We start from the raw sequence: 17,205 nt of genomic DNA, 5'->3' as shown, positions 1-17,205 counted from the left end.
TTTACAGTGTCATAATAGTAAGATTAAATAAAATTGTTAAACACTAAAAAGCGTCAGTAGTTCGCGAAAAACCTTGCAAAATGGTTCACTCAATGGTAAAATGGATAGACAAAGTAGCCGTAGTAACAGGTGCTAGTGCTGGAATTGGTGCTTCAATAGTAGATGCTCTACTTCAAAAAGGAGTAATTGTAAGTACAAACTACTTCAAATACTAGTTCGTACAACTATTTCCACTTCAGGTGGTAGGAATTGCTCGCCGAATCGAACTAATCGAAGAACGCGCCAAAAATTTAATAATGAAACAAAAACTCTACGCTGTTAAAGCAGACTTAAATAAAGAAGAAGATATTTTAAATGCTCTGAAATGGATTGAAGATAACGTAGGTCCTTTTCACATTCTTATCAACAACGCTGGAACCACCTCAATGGGTGGCCTTCTCGACACTTCAACCGAAAATATGAAGAAAGTCCTCGATTTGAATATTCTAGCCCTGTCTATAATAACAAGAGAAACAGTGAAGATGATGAAGACCCATAAAATCAACGGACATATTATACACATTAATAGTAATCTTGGTCATCAAGTTCTTACTCACGCTTTGAATATATATCCAGCGTCTAAATTTGCTGTAACAGCTCTCACGGAGACGTTGAGACAAGAACTGAATAGTTTGGGTTTGAAAATCAAGATCACCGTGAGTATTTTTGGTTTGGTGGATACAGGTTTTGATGCATTTTTGTAGAGTTTGAGTCCAGGTTTGGTTGCTACTGAATTGACCAGTTTGAAGAAGGATTTGCCACCGGAAGCTAAAGCTATGTATGAAACAATGGACGCTTTGCAACCTCAAGATATAGCTAATGGGGTGATTTATGTTCTTTCGACGCCGGAACATGTACAGGTATTATTGTCAGTAGTTTTGTTAATACAAATTTAAGCATTTTTAAATTTTGCAGATCCATGAATTGACAATCTGTCCTTGGTAGCACCTAACTCACAGTGTAGTGATTATTAATTTAGTAATTGTTGCAATATGTCAGAATTAGATAAGCTCTGGCCCAGTACCGGTGCGACACTTGTGTGGTTGAAAGTCTGGACCCTTTTGTCTTTGTCGGCGTTTCACGTCAAATCGACGTCCAGATGTCGAGACTTTTTTTTACTAAGTTATTTTTCACATATTGTACATATCTAAGTCAGTTAATAAATACCTTCGCTAGTGTTAACATCGTTGGCCTTTTATTTTTCGCACTTTAAATACGCACATAAATTAACAGGTTATGGGCCCAGATTACGTATCGGGTATTGTGCAATTAGTATTTTGAAAAGTGCAATTAGTGGAATATCAGCGATTAGTTCCTATTCGAAGTTGTGATTTGTAGTTGGTCAGTGTTCAAGTTCGGTTTCGTGGCCAATAGTAGCAGACACATCGAAAATGGATAAGTTCGCGATAGCTAAGTTTAACGGCAACGATTTTGCAGTATGGAAGTTTCAAATGGGCGCCTATCTGCGGTATCACGAATTGTTAGACGTTGTCGAAGGTATGAAAGCTCGCCCTGATTCGGGAGGTACGTCCAAGGAACAAGAAGAATGGGACAGAAAAGACGAGAAAGCTCAATTTGCGTTATCGTGCGCTCTAGAGACGAATGTTGTGCGTCATATAATGAATATGAAGACTGCAGCTGAAATGTGGACGCGACTGGTGACTATCTACGAACAAAAGAACAAGACGTCAAAAATTTTATAATTATCAAATGCGACCAGGCGCAACAATTACTGAACATGTTGCTGCTATCGAAGAGCTGGTGAGACAGCTTGAAGATCTGAATCAGAAACCCACCGATGAACAAATAATCACCAAAGTACTGTACACATTACCACAACAGTATCAGCATATAGTAGCGGCTTTTGATATGCTTCCAGAAAAAGAGCAAACCATGGTCAACCTTCTTCCTCGGTTATTAAAGCTGGAAACAATGAGAAATGGAATGGCCGAGATTAAAAACGACGAAGAAGACAACTCAGCCCTTTACACAAGCAACGGCAATCGGGGACAACGCCAAAATCATCAAAGAAATAGACGTGGTCGTTATCAAAATCAGCAGGGACAGCAATCTACAAAACAGCGATTTAGTGGGAAGTGTTATAATTGCGGTAAGACGGGACATAGAAAGATCGACTGCTACAAACCCCAAAAGACTCAAAACAATGGCCAAGCGAATACAGCATCAAACAGCGGCGCATCGAGTGCGATGATGGATACAGCCGAAACGATGGCTGTCGGTAAAGCGGGCGAATTATGGGTCGCGGATTCTGGTGCGAGTAAACACATGACTTTTCGGCGCGACATTATTACAAATTATAGGGAGTTTAGTGCAAGTGAGAGGAAACCGATCACAGTGGGCAACAATGAAACTATTTACGCGGAAGGTGAAGGAGATGTAATGATTACTTCGTACATTAATGGACAAGTACTGGAGCAAGGCATGAGTGAAGTGTGGTACGTGCCTGAAATTGGGAAAAATCTATTCTCAATAAGTGCAGCTAGTAATCATGGTGTTAACGCATGATTCAGCAAACACACGTTACAATTGTTTAGTCGTGGCAAAGTGGTAGCCACCGGACAATTCGCTAAAAACGGTTTATTCGAAATGAATATTCGCGCGCGGGCAACGGCAGAGGCTATGATCGCAAGTGCTCAAAACGTTCGAGTGTGGCATGAACGGCTTGGACATGTTGCATTTAAAGTGGTTCGCGAAATGGCCAAAAGTGACGCGATAACTGGCATGAAAGTTGTGGACTCGAAAGATAGTACGGACAATGAGGACACATTTTGCGAAGACTGTGTATACGGCAAGCACGTGCGACAACCGTTCTCGTCCTCAAATTCGCGGGCTGAACGGCCAGGAGATCTAATGCATTTTGACACGATCGGACCATTGAATGAATCGTTAGGTGGTTCGCGATTCGCAGCTGTATTTACAGATGATTGCAGTGGTATGTACGATCATCGCAGTTCCTATGAAAACAAAGTCCGACGTCGTCGACGCGATGATTAGTGTAATAGCTGATGCAGAAGCGAATGGACACAAAATAAAACGCGTGCGATCGGACAACAGGGGTGAATTTTTGGGCAGTGAAATGAAGGCGGTGTTAACCAAGAAATTTATTAAACAAGAATTGACCACACCGTACTGTCCACAACAGAATGGGCGGGCCGAACGATCCAACAGGACATTAAATGAAATGGTGCGGTGTCAACTTGCAAGCGGAAACCTGCCCCAAGGACTATGGGCGGAAATGATTAGAAACGGGGCTCACATTAGAAATAGAATACCACGTGCCCGTCTCGAAGGGAAAACCCCCTACGAACTCTGGACCGGTCGAAAGCCTGATTTGAGTCATTTGCGTAAAATTGGTAGTACTGCATATGCATTAATTGACGAGTCGAAACGGAGCAAATTTGAAAAGAAGAGCGAACGGCTCATCTTAGTTGGATATGAATTTGAGCAACACGCATATCGTCTTTGGCGGCCAGGTACAAAAGTAATTATTAAGAGTCGTGACGTAAAAATTGTCGAATTACCACCAAAAAGACCGCTTCAATTGTTACCTGAAATCGCTACAAATGAAGAACAATCAACACCAACACGAGCGGCGTACTCGAAACGCGTGGTACATACCTTCAGATGAAAACTCCATCGTAAACAACACCCGATCTAAGACAAAGAAAAGGATGGAAGAAAAAGATGAAATGACCGAAGTTCAATTTGCAGCCCTCCTGACTGAAGGTGAGAAAATGGTGACTAAAACACCTGAAACTCTTGCAGAAGCGTTAGCCACGAATAATTCGAAACAGTGGGAGCTTGCAATGGCTGATGAATTGGAGTCTTTAGCCAAAAATGAAGTTTGGGAATTGGTGGAGCTTCCAGCGAACAGACGATCAATCCAAAATAAATGGATATTCAAGATTAAAACCAACCCGGACGGCAGCATCAATAAATACAAGGCACGGTTGGTCATAAAGGGATGTTCGCAAAAAGCGGGCATCGACTACGCGGAAACGTTTTCACCCGTTGCACGGTTCGAATCAGTGCGTGTATTGTTGGCCATCGCGGCGGCCAAAGATTATGAACTCTTTCAGATTGACGTGAAAACTGCTTTCCTTTATAGTGAGCTAAAAGAGGAAATATATATGGTGCAACCGGACGGTTTTGACGACGGTAGTGGCCGTGTGTGTAAACTAAACAAAAGTTTATACGGACTGAAACAGGCACCGTTAGTGTTTCATGAGAAAATGGACGGAGTGCTAAAGGAATTCGGCATGAACCCTACTCGGTTTGACCGGTGTGTGTACGCGTCTGACAATAACGAACTTTATTTCGCGCTGTACGTGGATGATGGCCTGGTAATCGGTCATTCTGTGGAACGTGTCAACAGTTTCATAAACAAACCAAAATTGAATTTTGAAGTTACCGGTGACGTGGCAAACTGTATGCAAATAGTGCGCGATCGTGGGACAAAAACTCTACACTTAAAGCAAACTGCTGAACATTTGGTGCGAAACCCTGTTCACCATCGACGCACCAAACACATCGACGTCGAGTCCCACTACACACGTGACGCCTATCAACGGGGAGAGATTGATATCAACCACGTTGGGACAACGGAACAACTGGCGGATATGTTCACGAAACCGCTAAGCCGTGATAAATTTGCCAATAATTTAAAATTGTTGAATTTACATTCAGTTTAAGACTTATTCTCTTAAGTATTATTTTATTTGTGTGTTCTAATTTTTCCTTGTGTTTGTTTATTTAGTTCATCTGACCAGAGCGAGTGGGAGTGTTGCAATATGTCAGAACTAGATACGCTCTGGCGACACTTGTGTGGTTGAAAGTCTGGACCCTTTTGTCTTTGTCGGCGTTTGACGGCAAATCGACGTCCAGATGTCGAGACCTTTTTTTTACTAAGTTAGTTTTCACATATTGTACATATCTAAGTCAGTTAATAAATACCTTCGCTAGTGTTAACATCGTTGGCCTTTTATTTTTCGCACTTTAAATACGCACATAAATTAACAGTAATTAGCAATAAATGTTTTTTGAGACTGTAGAATTTTGTATCGCGATTATTAATACTTTAGGTTACAATGATCCTCTAGACCAGTGTGACTACATCAGCAGTATACAACATTTTTTATAGGTTGGGTAGGTTGCTAACACGTTTTTATTTCTACATTAATAATAATTTAACAAGCACAACGTAATCGGAAGAACAACAAAATAGGACTAATAATTATCATTTCAGGAGGTGATACTGTTAATTTGACTCAGTAATGAACTAATGACTAATGATCATGAAGAGCCCACTGCTTGATACACCTGGTATGACTGTGATAAGTTTGTCAGTTCGCGGGACGGTAACAGTTTAATGTGGTTGTGAAGTGTTTTTCGAAAAATTGTTGCAAAAATAGTGTGTAAAATGTAAAAGTGGAACTTATACCATGTTGTATAAACTACGAAAACTTTCAAAGGGTAATTAACACATATCTTTCAAGAATCACTTGTCCACGCGAAATCCTAGAAAGAGCAGAGAAATTTTTAATAATTAATTATACGTATCTTGGATTGCACAACTGCAATCACAGTGTATAATCTGTTTAATCTTCAAGGTCTGTCGTGCCTTTTACTCCTTTTGCATGTGTAAAATTTCTGTGTTTAAAATGGTCTCCACAAATTTTAGTGATGTAGATGTGCCAGATCGATAAATTTGTAGTTATTCTGAGATCCTTTTGTTACATAGAGCTGAGAGTAACAACTGTCAATTAAAGAAAATGTATACATCTATTTACAGATAGTTTATCATCTGAGGAACACTAATGTTTTTACACAAGAGGTTGTATCGTAAATGCTATCTGTGCAGGGAATACATGAAACCAAGATAAAATCTATTTAAGCGTTATTGATATTGAAGGCAATTTTTTAAAGTTTTTTGTTTTTAACTTATACACTTCTTGAGTTGTAAAAGTCATTTTAAATCTGTTGTAAGTTATGTTAGTGATAATAAATACTAGGAATACGAAAACGTGAGATATGTATAAATGAAAAAAATCAACTAGTCAGTTAGTAAATTGTAATTAAGTCATAAGGAACTACAAAATATGTTGAATAAAAGCCCATTCGTGACAGTTTACAATTCTTAACAAAATTATTGTTACGTATAAATATGTATGTAGAATATATTAATATTAGTTTACATTCGGGACACAAAAACATGTAAAATTGTCTTAGGAAAAATTTTCAATTTTTATCATTTCTTCAATACAATAGAATAAATAATATAAAAAAAAATCATCGAAATGAGAAAAATTCCCTTAAAATCACCTATTTTGGCATTCTAGAAGCGTCTTAACACATGAAAAAATATACCTAGTATAGTTTTGGAAATTTCATTCTACCCTATAAAATTTTATTGACGATAACGAGACGGACAGTTAATAATGTGAACTTCAGTGCCTAAATTAAGGAAAATTTCCAACTGCACAATCGCCTTTAATATCCCCCTTCTGTCCTCTATACTAAATAACCAGATAAATGATTGATTAAGCGATCAAACCATATGTCCCCCATTTTTTCCGATTTTGTGAACAATTCGAATTGTATATTGTTCACATAATCAAATGTCTACTAGAAGTGTACATGAGTTTTTATTAAAGTAAATTAGATTCCCCCAGAGCCATAGAATCAGTTTTGTCAATAATTGGGTAATCAAACATTTTCTACCACATTCTTATTATAACATACTACGATTTCTACCAAAACCTCTTTTCAATTTTGCTCTTTGATCTTCTACATGGTCAATGAGTAGCTCCAGTCCATCAATCTTCCCTTCTTCCACCATTTTGTCCTCTGGACCTAATTTATGTGTAAAATGGATTTCCCATTCATAAAGCCTATTCGTCGATCGATTCAGTGGTAGTAATGGACACTTTTGAGTTGGAAATAATGTTGATTTGACAAAATTCGTTGAGGATTTTTATGTTTCTTCCGTTATTTCCACAGAATGCGGACATGAAAGTTTCACTAGTTCATCCATTATAATTAATAATTATTAATGATAGCTGCAGGAAAGCTCTATTACATTTTTACTCGACAGGTGTACTTTACTATTTTACTGGTTACATAAATAACTACAAGAAGCAAGGGACTCAATATTTACTCTTGGACTACTCCAGCGTCTGGTGGACATGGTTTGGGTTTGAAACAGTTTAATGCCACGTACATAAAGCGATCATTTAAATATAATTTTATTAACCATCTGAAAATTCAAAAAGTTCCAATTTCTACTAAGTTTACTAATTAACTCCACCAAATACGTACAGAGGGGTTTGATAAGAGGGGTTTGATACTTTGCTTTAGATGTCAAAAAAATCATTTCTGGGTATTACGGTAACAATAGCTGGATTTTGTTTGGGGTGATCTAGATGATGAACTTCCTAAATCATTCAGATCTTCTCAAATAAAATGTTATTTTTTCAATTTTTGTAGTCTACTGTTGTTCCTTGATCGCATCAAGATTCGTGCTCGTCGGATCATTACCGGGAGGGTTTACAATGGCTCGTTTAAATGGTGTTTTTTCCGTAGGTTTTATTGGTTCAGTGGAAAATTTTACTTTAAGTTCTTCGTTAACTCGAAAATGAAGAAAAAAGTTGTTAAAGTATTTATTAAAAAAATTATATTAAATTATTACAAGCAACTTCGAAGACATGAATGGGCATTTAAAATGCAGGTACTGCAACTTAATTAAACATATATTTAGACGTTTATTGCAGAACCAAGAAGCAATTTTGTCCTTTCTAGGATTAAGTATACATGATTACAAAATTTTAACAGGTGTATCAATATTTAATAATATCATATACATTAATTTTACCTACAAGCTAATCCTATTCTTCCAATATTAAATACTTCATGAATCTCAGCCAGATCTGCAAATTTGCTGTCACAGTTTAAACAATACTTAAAAGATGGAATGAGTGAGTGGCGGAGTTTCAATAGTTACTTTACAACTTTGTTGATCAAAATCAGAGCCAACAATACAGAACATTCATAAAAAATATATAATATAACTTGTATGCTTGATGAACAAATGAGAACCGTTTGTATGAAAAATTATGTGCAGGTGGCAGACCTGCCGCGTTAGCAGTGCCATTGTGTCCTGGATTGTGAGGCAAATTGGCAAAAGCACCTGCCACCCGGTAACGTAGGATAAAGCCAATTCTTGCAAGCAGCTTTGGGATTCAAATTTCGTTCTCGGACTTGCTCCTCCAGCGTCATGGTGACCTCTACGACGATATTTAAAGTACCGAGCTTCGTTTGGGGTTGTCCGTTTTTAGGTGCGCCATGCACATCCTTGCCAGCTCTTTTAAAACTTTATTAATAACACGAATTCGTATCCTCTCTGTCGCGTTATTCGTTTGTCTCCTCTTCGTCTTTCTTTGTGCTTTAATATCTGGATCTAGTTCAGTAGTTGAGGTACAGAACTATTATTCACACCGGCCGACTGTGAATGTGGAGTCGCGTGATTTGCCAGTGATGAGGTCGAACTATAACTACTCTTACTAGCTTGCACTGGGATTGGATAAATTGTCCCTAACACCGGACTTACGACGTATGCCATTCCGTTATCCAAGTAACCGTACGCGGTATGAAAGCCTGGTTTCTCTAGAATAAATAAAAAATCGCCTGTTATGGACATTTACATATTATAAACATTTCATTCAGAAATCTAACCGATTCATATAGTAAGCCCTAAGCTGTGTTTTTCGTTATGCCAGACATTTTTGGGAGGTTTTAATGATTTTTTTTAACATATATTATAAAGCTAAAGAGTTTGTTTGGTTGACCGCGCTAATCTCAGAAACTACTGGTTCAAATTCAAAAAATATTTTTGTGTTGGATAGTCTATTTATCGTATCTACATATAGGCTATATAACATCACGCTACAATCAATAGCAGCGAAGTAGCAATAAAAAAATCGGAAAAACGGGAAAATTATTCCTCCCTTGACAGCTTCCGTTGTTTAGGCTGCTTAAACGGTTAAAGTTACGTAAAAATCATGTGTGATGAAATTGTTCCCCTCTAAACGTTCTAAAGAAAAGTCCCGGACAGCATATCTCTATCTTTTAAGGTCGACTCAATATAACCTTTTTATAGTAATGAAATTTGTTCTAAAATAATAATGCATCTATATAAATAAAAATCAATCGCCGAAATGTATGTACGCCCATAATTTCAGTACGACTGCACCGAATTGGATGATTCTTTTTTTTATGTGTTCCATATTGTCAGGACAATGAAATAAAATTTTTAAAAAATGAGACAGCTAAAAGATAAAAAATTTTAAAAATTTTGTATGGGAATCGCCACTTCGAATTAATTTGAATAGTTGGCGTTCCTGACGGACCTGTCGTCTAACTGATGTGTCATACAAAACTATTTCTTCCGTGCGATTGTGAAAAGTATTATTGCATTTCAAATCGTTCTTTGTTTATTTTAAGAAAAGTGTTCGTTAAAATGAATTTAGTTACGCATTGCGAAAATTTCTTATTAATTTTGATCTGCCATTCTATTTACGTATATTCTCTTTGTTGGTTTCGACAAAACCTCAAACTTTACCGTTATTCGAGGATTTAATTTGAACTTTTTCAATATTTTAAAATTCTTAAGTCAAAATTTACAGATTTGATTGACTGTGAAAATAATTCTGTGTCGTTTATGAAGTTCATTTCAATGCCGAGAAGACGACAAGCTGACATGGGTCCACGAAGTCAATCAAATGTGCGACGAACTACTTCAGGTGCAAACCGCAATGATTGATTTCATGGGTAATTCGGATATGGAAGTTGATCAGCGTTGTGCTCATAATCAACATAATCAAACCTTGAAGCGAGACATTGGGTGATATGAATAAAACTGAGTAGATACTCATATTCGAAGTACGAAGTACTTACTTCATTATTACTCTTATATACCTGAGCATCTACTCTATGTACTGAGTACCCACTTGGAAACATTGTAACTCCCCGGACACAAATTGAACATCTACGCGTTTTGTGAGCATTTAATCTAAAAATGAGCATCGGCGTGGCAAATTACTGAGCTGTCTGTAAAGCAGTTTAGAAAACGAGTAGCATCGTTGTAAGAGTGAATTTTGACTAAAAATGGCGACTTTCATGAACGTGGAACGTCGTCAAAAGGTGCATTCAGTTTGAAAAACACATTAGGAGCGGCAGTATCGAAAACTTTTCAGGTAATTAACTTTTATTTATGCATAAATTGTGCAGTGCGTTCTTTCTAACACTGGCCATAGAGATTCCCATCTCTAGGTGTCTACCCCATACTAACTTATATTTTGGTGACTCGATTTTTGCCTTGATGGTTGAACACTGTCACTGTTTTCCTTTTTTGTTGTATCGAGATGCTACTTGAGCATCAACTGTTACCTACTGAAGTATTAGCATCATCTAGAAAAACTAGAAAGATTTTGATTTGATATTCGAGTAGATACTTCGTATTTCGAGTATGAGCATCTACTGAGTTTTATTTATATCAACCATTGTCAAAAAATTGATCGAACGTTGTTTCGACAGAACTTCCTTCGCACCAAAAGTATAATGAAACATATTCAGCATTTTCGAGTTGAGTCTTTTCTTAACACAATTTTGTGATGACCTAATCAAGATTTACGATCAACACGTATACCACCTTGGATTGGTGCAGTGTAATACTAAAAATAACTGTATTGTATTCTCAAAATTATCTGCGAAAATCGAGTGAGCCGTTCCATCAATTTTGTGGGGAGAATAAATAAATATTCGTAATAATTTTCCATTGTTTACAATAACTTAAAAATGTCTGCAATATCTCAAAGTATTCATTTCTCCAACTCTTGAGTTATTCAATAAAATAAATTGACTGATCCATACATTTTTTTGTCACTGGAAAAGCAAATCTAAAAAATATGAATGCAATCATAAATTACGAATATATACTGATGAAGTTTTTGGGCTTGATAAACAGATATATTTTGATTAAAAATTTACCATGCCATATAGTAACTTCAAAGCGTCTGCAATATTTCAAAATTCAGTTTTGCAATTCTTGATTCAATCAATAAAATAAATTGACTCAGCGATTAATTTTTTTGAGGCACCCCCTATAAGCAAAACTAAAAAATATGAATGGAATGATAAATCACGAGTATAGTCTCATCCTATTTTGGACATTTTAGATAGGCTTCATTTGGCAAAATTTTGGGCTGAAGTCATCAATTCTTTGGAGGGGATAAGTAAATATATTTTGAATAAAAATTTATTATGCTTATCATATGTTTAAAACATCTGCAAGATTTCCAAGCATTCAGTTTTGCAGATTCAAAATTAAATTGTAGGTGAAACGAAGTTCACGGGGTCAGCTAGTTAATGTATAATCAGTGAGTAGAATGATCTAATGGTATGTAACATTGTACTTTGTACAGCTGTCGAAAATAGTAATTATTTCATGTCGATATTTAATTGTCATAGTAGGAATTTTTAGTAGTGGATCTAGTACTGCGAGAGTGACACTATACACTTTCAATCAGAGTTCTTTAGAAAAGTAAACGACTTGGCTTAACGTACGTCATGTTATTTTAAATATTTTTCTTATTTTGCTGTTGAGTATTACTGGTTGCCTAAAAATAAATTGGAAATAAATTTTAACTTTCGTAGAATGTTTAAAACAAACTTTATTTAAATTTACAAAAATTGTTCAAAATATCCTCTATCATATTTTAAACAAAGTCGAACTCTTCATATTTTTAAAAACATTAATAAAAAATCGAAGTGATATAACTTGCCTACTACTCACCGCGTTATATTCAGCTACAATTCTTTCTCGCCCATCATCGCTTAGCATAACTAGAGTCTCCCGTCAGAGCTGCACCACTAATAACACTCTCCAAACTCTCTTCTAAAGATGGTCTTGTATGAACTGTAGAAAAATAACTAACAAATTGGTTTAAAAATTATTAATTATGACTTACCGTTACATCTCCGATGGTCCAAAATATTGTCATTTTTTGAGAGTGTGTTTCTTCATCTAATAAATTATCCGCTTAAAATGTTGATACATGTCAAGGTAAGCTTTACAATCGTCCAGTCAATTAAATCGGGTCCTAAATCAGTGCCATCTTCTGTCTTTTCCTCTTCCCGTCCTTTCAGGCAAGCTGGCTTGGAATTCAGGTTTCGTTCTCGGACCTTGTCCGTTTTTAGGTGCGCCTTGCACATCCTTAATATATCTTCTCGACCTCTTATCGTCATCGGTGGAAGTCCGCTAATTGAATTTGGCTGTACAATTGTCTTTACTGAACTCGAGGGTATCGTGCCACTGTCTGGAGGCTCTTCGCGTTTTTTCGTGTTATATATTGCCCGCTCCACCTTGACCGTGCCCGGAAAACACGTCGTCGTATACCCATAATAAATTGTACTGGTACTAGCTTGTTCTGCGATTGGATAAATGGTCCCTGATACCTTATTATTAATGCTGTCTGTATGATTTATGGGTCTGAACGCCGAATTGTTCGTTCTCGAGATGGCGGCGACGGCAGTATCGTTTGGCTTTAGGGAGGACATGGGTGGCAAGCTTTGACCGTATAATACCGTACACATCGTAGACCTGGTACGTCGTCGAGGTGCCATACGTTGGGTACCAACGTAGTAGCCTGTGGTAAAGATTGGGCGAGGTGCAGCTGGGATACTTATTGAATTCGTGCGAACCATACCACTGGTTGTTCTCTATAGAGTTTCCCGTCTGCGGCCGTTCTTCCTTCGTCGGCCTGAACCCGGCCTTGGGCTTCGCGGGCGATAACTAGTTCCCTGGTCTCGCCCCAAAGGGAAAATAGGGGCTGTCTGCCGGACCAGCCGGACTTATGGCGTATGTCATTTCGTTATCCAAGGAATCGTACGCGGGGTCAAAGCCTGGTTTCTCTAGAATAAATCAAAAATCGATTCTGAGCTGCACCATTAATAACAGTCCCCAATGTCTCTAAAGATGGTCTTGTAAAAACTGTAGAAAAAAAAACTAACAAATCGGTTTAAAAATTATTAATTATCACTTACCGTTACATTTCGGATGATCTCAAAATATTGTAATTTTTTAAAGTGTGTTTCTTCCTCTAATAAATCATTCGCTTTAAAAGTTTAGGTATACATAAGGTTAACTTTACAATCGTCTAATCGGGCCCTAAATTAGTACCAGCCTTGAAAGTCAGGGTTCGTTTTCGGACCTACTGTTTGAGTCTTGTCCGTTTTCAGGTCCGCCATGCACATCCTTAATATATCCTTAATATAGTTGAATTTGGCTATGCAATGGTTTCTACTGAACTCGAGGGTTTCGTGTCACTGACTGTGTCCGTGTTCGTTCCACCTTGACCATACCGAAAGTATGTATGTATTGTCAGCTTTCGTTTCCTAAATGTAAATTTATTTCCAGCGGAGCAACGCGGAAAACGGTGGTTGGTGTATTTGTGCAGTGTTACATTTTGTGGTTTTTCAATTTGTAAAACATCGTGCGCTAATGTGTACGAAGCAAGTGCAACGTGGACAGCGTAGATCGCGCACGATAACCGTGGTTTTATGACTACTTTTTTCAAACCAAATACACGGAGTTTTAAATTATCCCTCATGTCTTCTGTTTTCTGTTCTTTTGTCGTAAGTATTTCCGAAACAAAAAGTAGCACTGCGATATGTAGATTTATATATACGTACAAAAATTTTGACAATTCTTATGACATGATTTGAATTTTGGCTATGCCTTGATTTTCTAATGTTATTTACAAATTATTTTTAACTATGTTTCTGGTTCACTAAAGAACTTAGTTAAACTAGTTTTAATCATTAATATTTCGTACTTAAAGTAAAAGGTCGAAATAAATCCCACCAAGCATGTTACTTGTACTTGCCACGTAACATAAAAGAACCAGCGTTCTCGTACGGATATTTCTTGTGACGGTCGACTTTTCGGTAAACAATTTATCGCTAGGAGAAACAGCACAATTGCACAGAGCAATAAGTATAATTTGCACGATGCAGGCCTGGAAACAAATGAAATAAATATCAGTGAAAAAGTCAATAGTGTAGCGACGAGGCGTTAGTCGAGTTAAAATTACTACATAAAAATGATTGCACAACAAACAAAGGTGTACAATAAAAAATATGATTTGTCGTATATTTATAAGAGGGTAATTATTTTCGGAGGCTAAAGTATTATTATTAGTATTATTATTACCTTACATGCAGGCGAGTTAACAGATAATGGATATTTACGTGCGTTTTGCTGCTTATGGCAGCAGGATGGTGCTACTGCTCATACAACAGGAGCTATAAGAGATTTTTGGGCTGAAATTTATGACAATAGGATTATTAGTCGCAATACACCAAGCAACTCGCCGTCTAGATTGCGACTTCTTGTAGCCATGTATAAAAAAATTGAATTCATGCAGTACCCTTAAATGTCGTGGAAGATTTGCGGAATCGAATAACACACATAAAACTACTGACAATAATAACAATGCAAGTGTTTTGGAAAATGTGTCCAATGCAATAAAGTGAAGGACTAGGTTGTGTTTACAAGAAGGGGGTTCCCACTATCCCACTTCCAGGATTTTGTTGTAATTTAATGTTAAAATTGTTTAATAATAACTGAAAACAGAATATTCGACTGACTTATGCAGAATATTTTCGTATTGCTGTTACAGAAAATTCTAATAAAGTGATGTATTCTTATGCTCCCTTTTACTTTCTGAAGAAACAAAAAATTGCCTGGGGGAACTGTTATTATGAAGGTATCCTTCTATAAGCATTATGATTTTGATTACTTCCATTTACTGGTTAATTTCAAAACTTGTCACCGTCACTTAACTTTTAAAAATAAATGAATTTTAAAGCAGTTCTAGCTAAAGAAAATTTTTCAAAGGTTCCAAGATGGTGTTCTTTCTCGTAATTTTATTTCAATAATCTGCGTTAAACCAATTTTCACTGCATTAAGACAACGTTTTCTAACTTAATATTATTTTGTTGTTAAATGTTAATTTCCAAAAATCGTCAATTTTTAACGTGACTCTTTTCACACTGCAAAAAGACAGTAAAAAATTGAGAATTGAATTTATACTGCCTACTCTGAATATATAAAATAAAAAATGCATACCTGCAGGTGTTTTCCTGTGCTTGATTATCAACTTCTTCCACTGGTTTTGACGGCGACTCGTCTCTTTCCTGATGGCCGATTTCGCAAGCAAAAACCTCGAGGTCTCTTTTTGTAGCTTTCTGTGTTTTTTCAGTTTTGTCACATGTTTGTTTTCGATTTTTTGTGACTTGTTTTTCACCACAGGACCGCACTACTCCACGGATACATGTTTGAAGAACAATCTAAAAAATATACTTTATTAAAACACGATACCGAAACAAGAAAAAAATTACCTCTTCTGTACTGATGTCTGTTAAAGTGATAAAAAAACTATTTTCTACGTTGCAGTCTTCGGCAACCGGATTCACACATCTGATGTACACTTGAGTGCTCGAGCGCGCCTTGATTACCGGCAAGCCCTTCTTTTCTATTTTAAATTTTGACTCGATATTTGTATACACTGTAAAGCAAAAATATCAGTTGGCGATGAACAAATCTTCTAAAAGCATATTTACCGTCATATTTCAGGGCAACAGGGTATGGATTGAATAGTGTTATTTTTTCGCAATGCGTATTTTCGTCTTCCAAAATAACAATTATTTCTGGCGGAGAAACATTAAGCGTAGCATTGCGGCGGAACATTTTTACAATTTTAGTATTCAAGCTATCTAAGGTAGGTGTTCACAAGTCAAATGCGAGTTAGCGACTACTAGCTGTGTATTATTTGTATGTACCCCTTCTCTCCAGGGCCGTTATAATGCAAACTTCATCTTCAACTTCAGCAGGTAGAAAGTTAAAATACCGGAGGATAATGGGGCGGTCTAAGTATAGTGGACGTCAGCAATAAGCTCTTCAGAATTACGACACAGCCCTAAATTCCTGCTTGCCAGAAAACAACAATGGTCCTTTGAATGAGCCGTGCATGAAAACCTTTTACCGAGTTTCAGACAAACAACCCAAAAGCAGGTAAAGTCTAATACGTACTTTTGGGAATAGAAAGTCAATGCTCGCTGTTTGGCAGACTTTACATTTAAATTTTAGGTGTTGAATAAGCACTAGTTTGCAATAAATTTTGGAGTAATTGTTTAGCAGTTGGAAATATCGTTTATGGCGATAACCAATCAGTGCACTCAATTACAACTTATCATGTAACTTATGATCTTACACAGCATGGAAGAAGTAAATTTTCAAAATACGACGAAACTTTCAATAGCCATATGCATATCAGGCTCGACTGGTCGATTGAATACAGTGGTACGAATGAACAGATTAGATTTTTTTCTGTCATCGTGTTCACGAATATGTTTGGATAATAGAATATAATAAGGTTCCCAGAAAACTTATATAAAATATGGTATAGATGGTTAAAAGTTAACCAAAATTTGCTAATCATCCTTACCAACAATGTGGTTTTACATTTTATTGTAAGCAAATAAATCGTTAGTCAAAATGTTTTCGTGTATGTCCCCCCCCCTCAAAATGATGACGTCATTTTACAATGTTGCCGAATAAATGTTCTGTAAATTTTATAAAATAACATGTGTGATTTATATATTTGTGCTGAGCTTTTACTTAGATTTTCAGTTTTTTGTGAAAAAAAATCAAAATTGTATAGCAACATTTTACAATTTAACTTTGAAATTGTAAAACCACACGCTCTGAAACCTCGCAAACGATTTAAGTTTATGGGTACATGATAAATTGTTAATCAAAATTTATTCTTCAATGGCCTTCACAAAAATGATGACGTCATCCTCCAATTTTGTCATTAACGCTACTTATCCATTTTGAAAAAAAAAAAAACGTGTATGCTTAATTAATTAGTCTAAATATCCGGCTTTTTAAGAAAAAAATCAAAATTGTATAACAAGATTTTACAATTTAACTTTGAAATTGCAAAACCGATAGCTTTATTTACATATTTTTTGATTATGGTAAGCATGGTAAATCGTTAATAAAAAATTCAAATTGTATTTTACAAC

General features: G+C 36.4%; 3 protein-coding genes and 1 long non-coding RNA gene across 4 annotated transcripts; 1 reads left to right on the top strand and 3 right to left on the bottom strand.

The window, feature by feature from the left end:
- Nucleotides 1-1,223, top strand: LOC135142230 (farnesol dehydrogenase-like). The gene is made up of 4 exons (XM_064073907.1): nucleotides 1-188; nucleotides 240-695; nucleotides 744-899; nucleotides 955-1,223. Exons 1-4 carry the CDS (start codon nucleotides 81-83, stop codon nucleotides 982-984), a joined length of 750 nt encoding a protein of 249 aa, XP_063929977.1. The 5' UTR covers nucleotides 1-80; the 3' UTR covers nucleotides 985-1,223.
- A 6,532-nt stretch (nucleotides 1,224-7,755) lies between these two features.
- On the bottom strand, nucleotides 7,756-12,148 carry LOC135142288 (uncharacterized). The gene is made up of 3 exons (XR_010282490.1): nucleotides 12,084-12,148; nucleotides 11,909-12,031; nucleotides 7,756-8,721 (listed from the first exon to the last, which is right to left on the bottom strand). It is a non-coding gene; the product is annotated as an uncharacterized LOC135142288 (long non-coding RNA).
- On the bottom strand, nucleotides 12,148-13,681 carry LOC135142143 (uncharacterized). Its single transcript, XM_064073813.1, has 2 exons — nucleotides 13,159-13,681; nucleotides 12,148-13,105 (listed from the first exon to the last, which is right to left on the bottom strand). Exon 2 carries the CDS (start codon nucleotides 12,817-12,819, stop codon nucleotides 12,148-12,150), a length of 672 nt encoding a protein of 223 aa, XP_063929883.1. The 5' UTR covers nucleotides 12,820-13,105; nucleotides 13,159-13,681.
- A 207-nt stretch (nucleotides 13,682-13,888) lies between these two features.
- On the bottom strand, nucleotides 13,889-16,246 carry LOC135142142 (uncharacterized). Its single transcript, XM_064073812.1, has 4 exons — nucleotides 15,739-16,246; nucleotides 15,517-15,683; nucleotides 15,245-15,465; nucleotides 13,889-14,132 (listed from the first exon to the last, which is right to left on the bottom strand). Exons 1-4 carry the CDS (start codon nucleotides 15,863-15,865, stop codon nucleotides 13,889-13,891), a joined length of 759 nt encoding a protein of 252 aa, XP_063929882.1. The 5' UTR covers nucleotides 15,866-16,246.
- Between the last annotated feature and the right edge of the window lie 959 nt (nucleotides 16,247-17,205).

Source organism: Zophobas morio, unplaced genomic scaffold, assembly GCF_036711695.1.
Source record: "Zophobas morio isolate AGI-343-1 ecotype UQ-CSIRO unplaced genomic scaffold, CSIRO_AGI_Zmor_V1 ptg000046l, whole genome shotgun sequence".
Taxonomy (NCBI): domain Eukaryota; kingdom Metazoa; phylum Arthropoda; class Insecta; order Coleoptera; family Tenebrionidae; genus Zophobas; species Zophobas morio.
The sequence above is the reverse complement of the archived record's forward strand: the minus strand, read 5'-3'. Positions and strand labels throughout refer to the sequence as shown.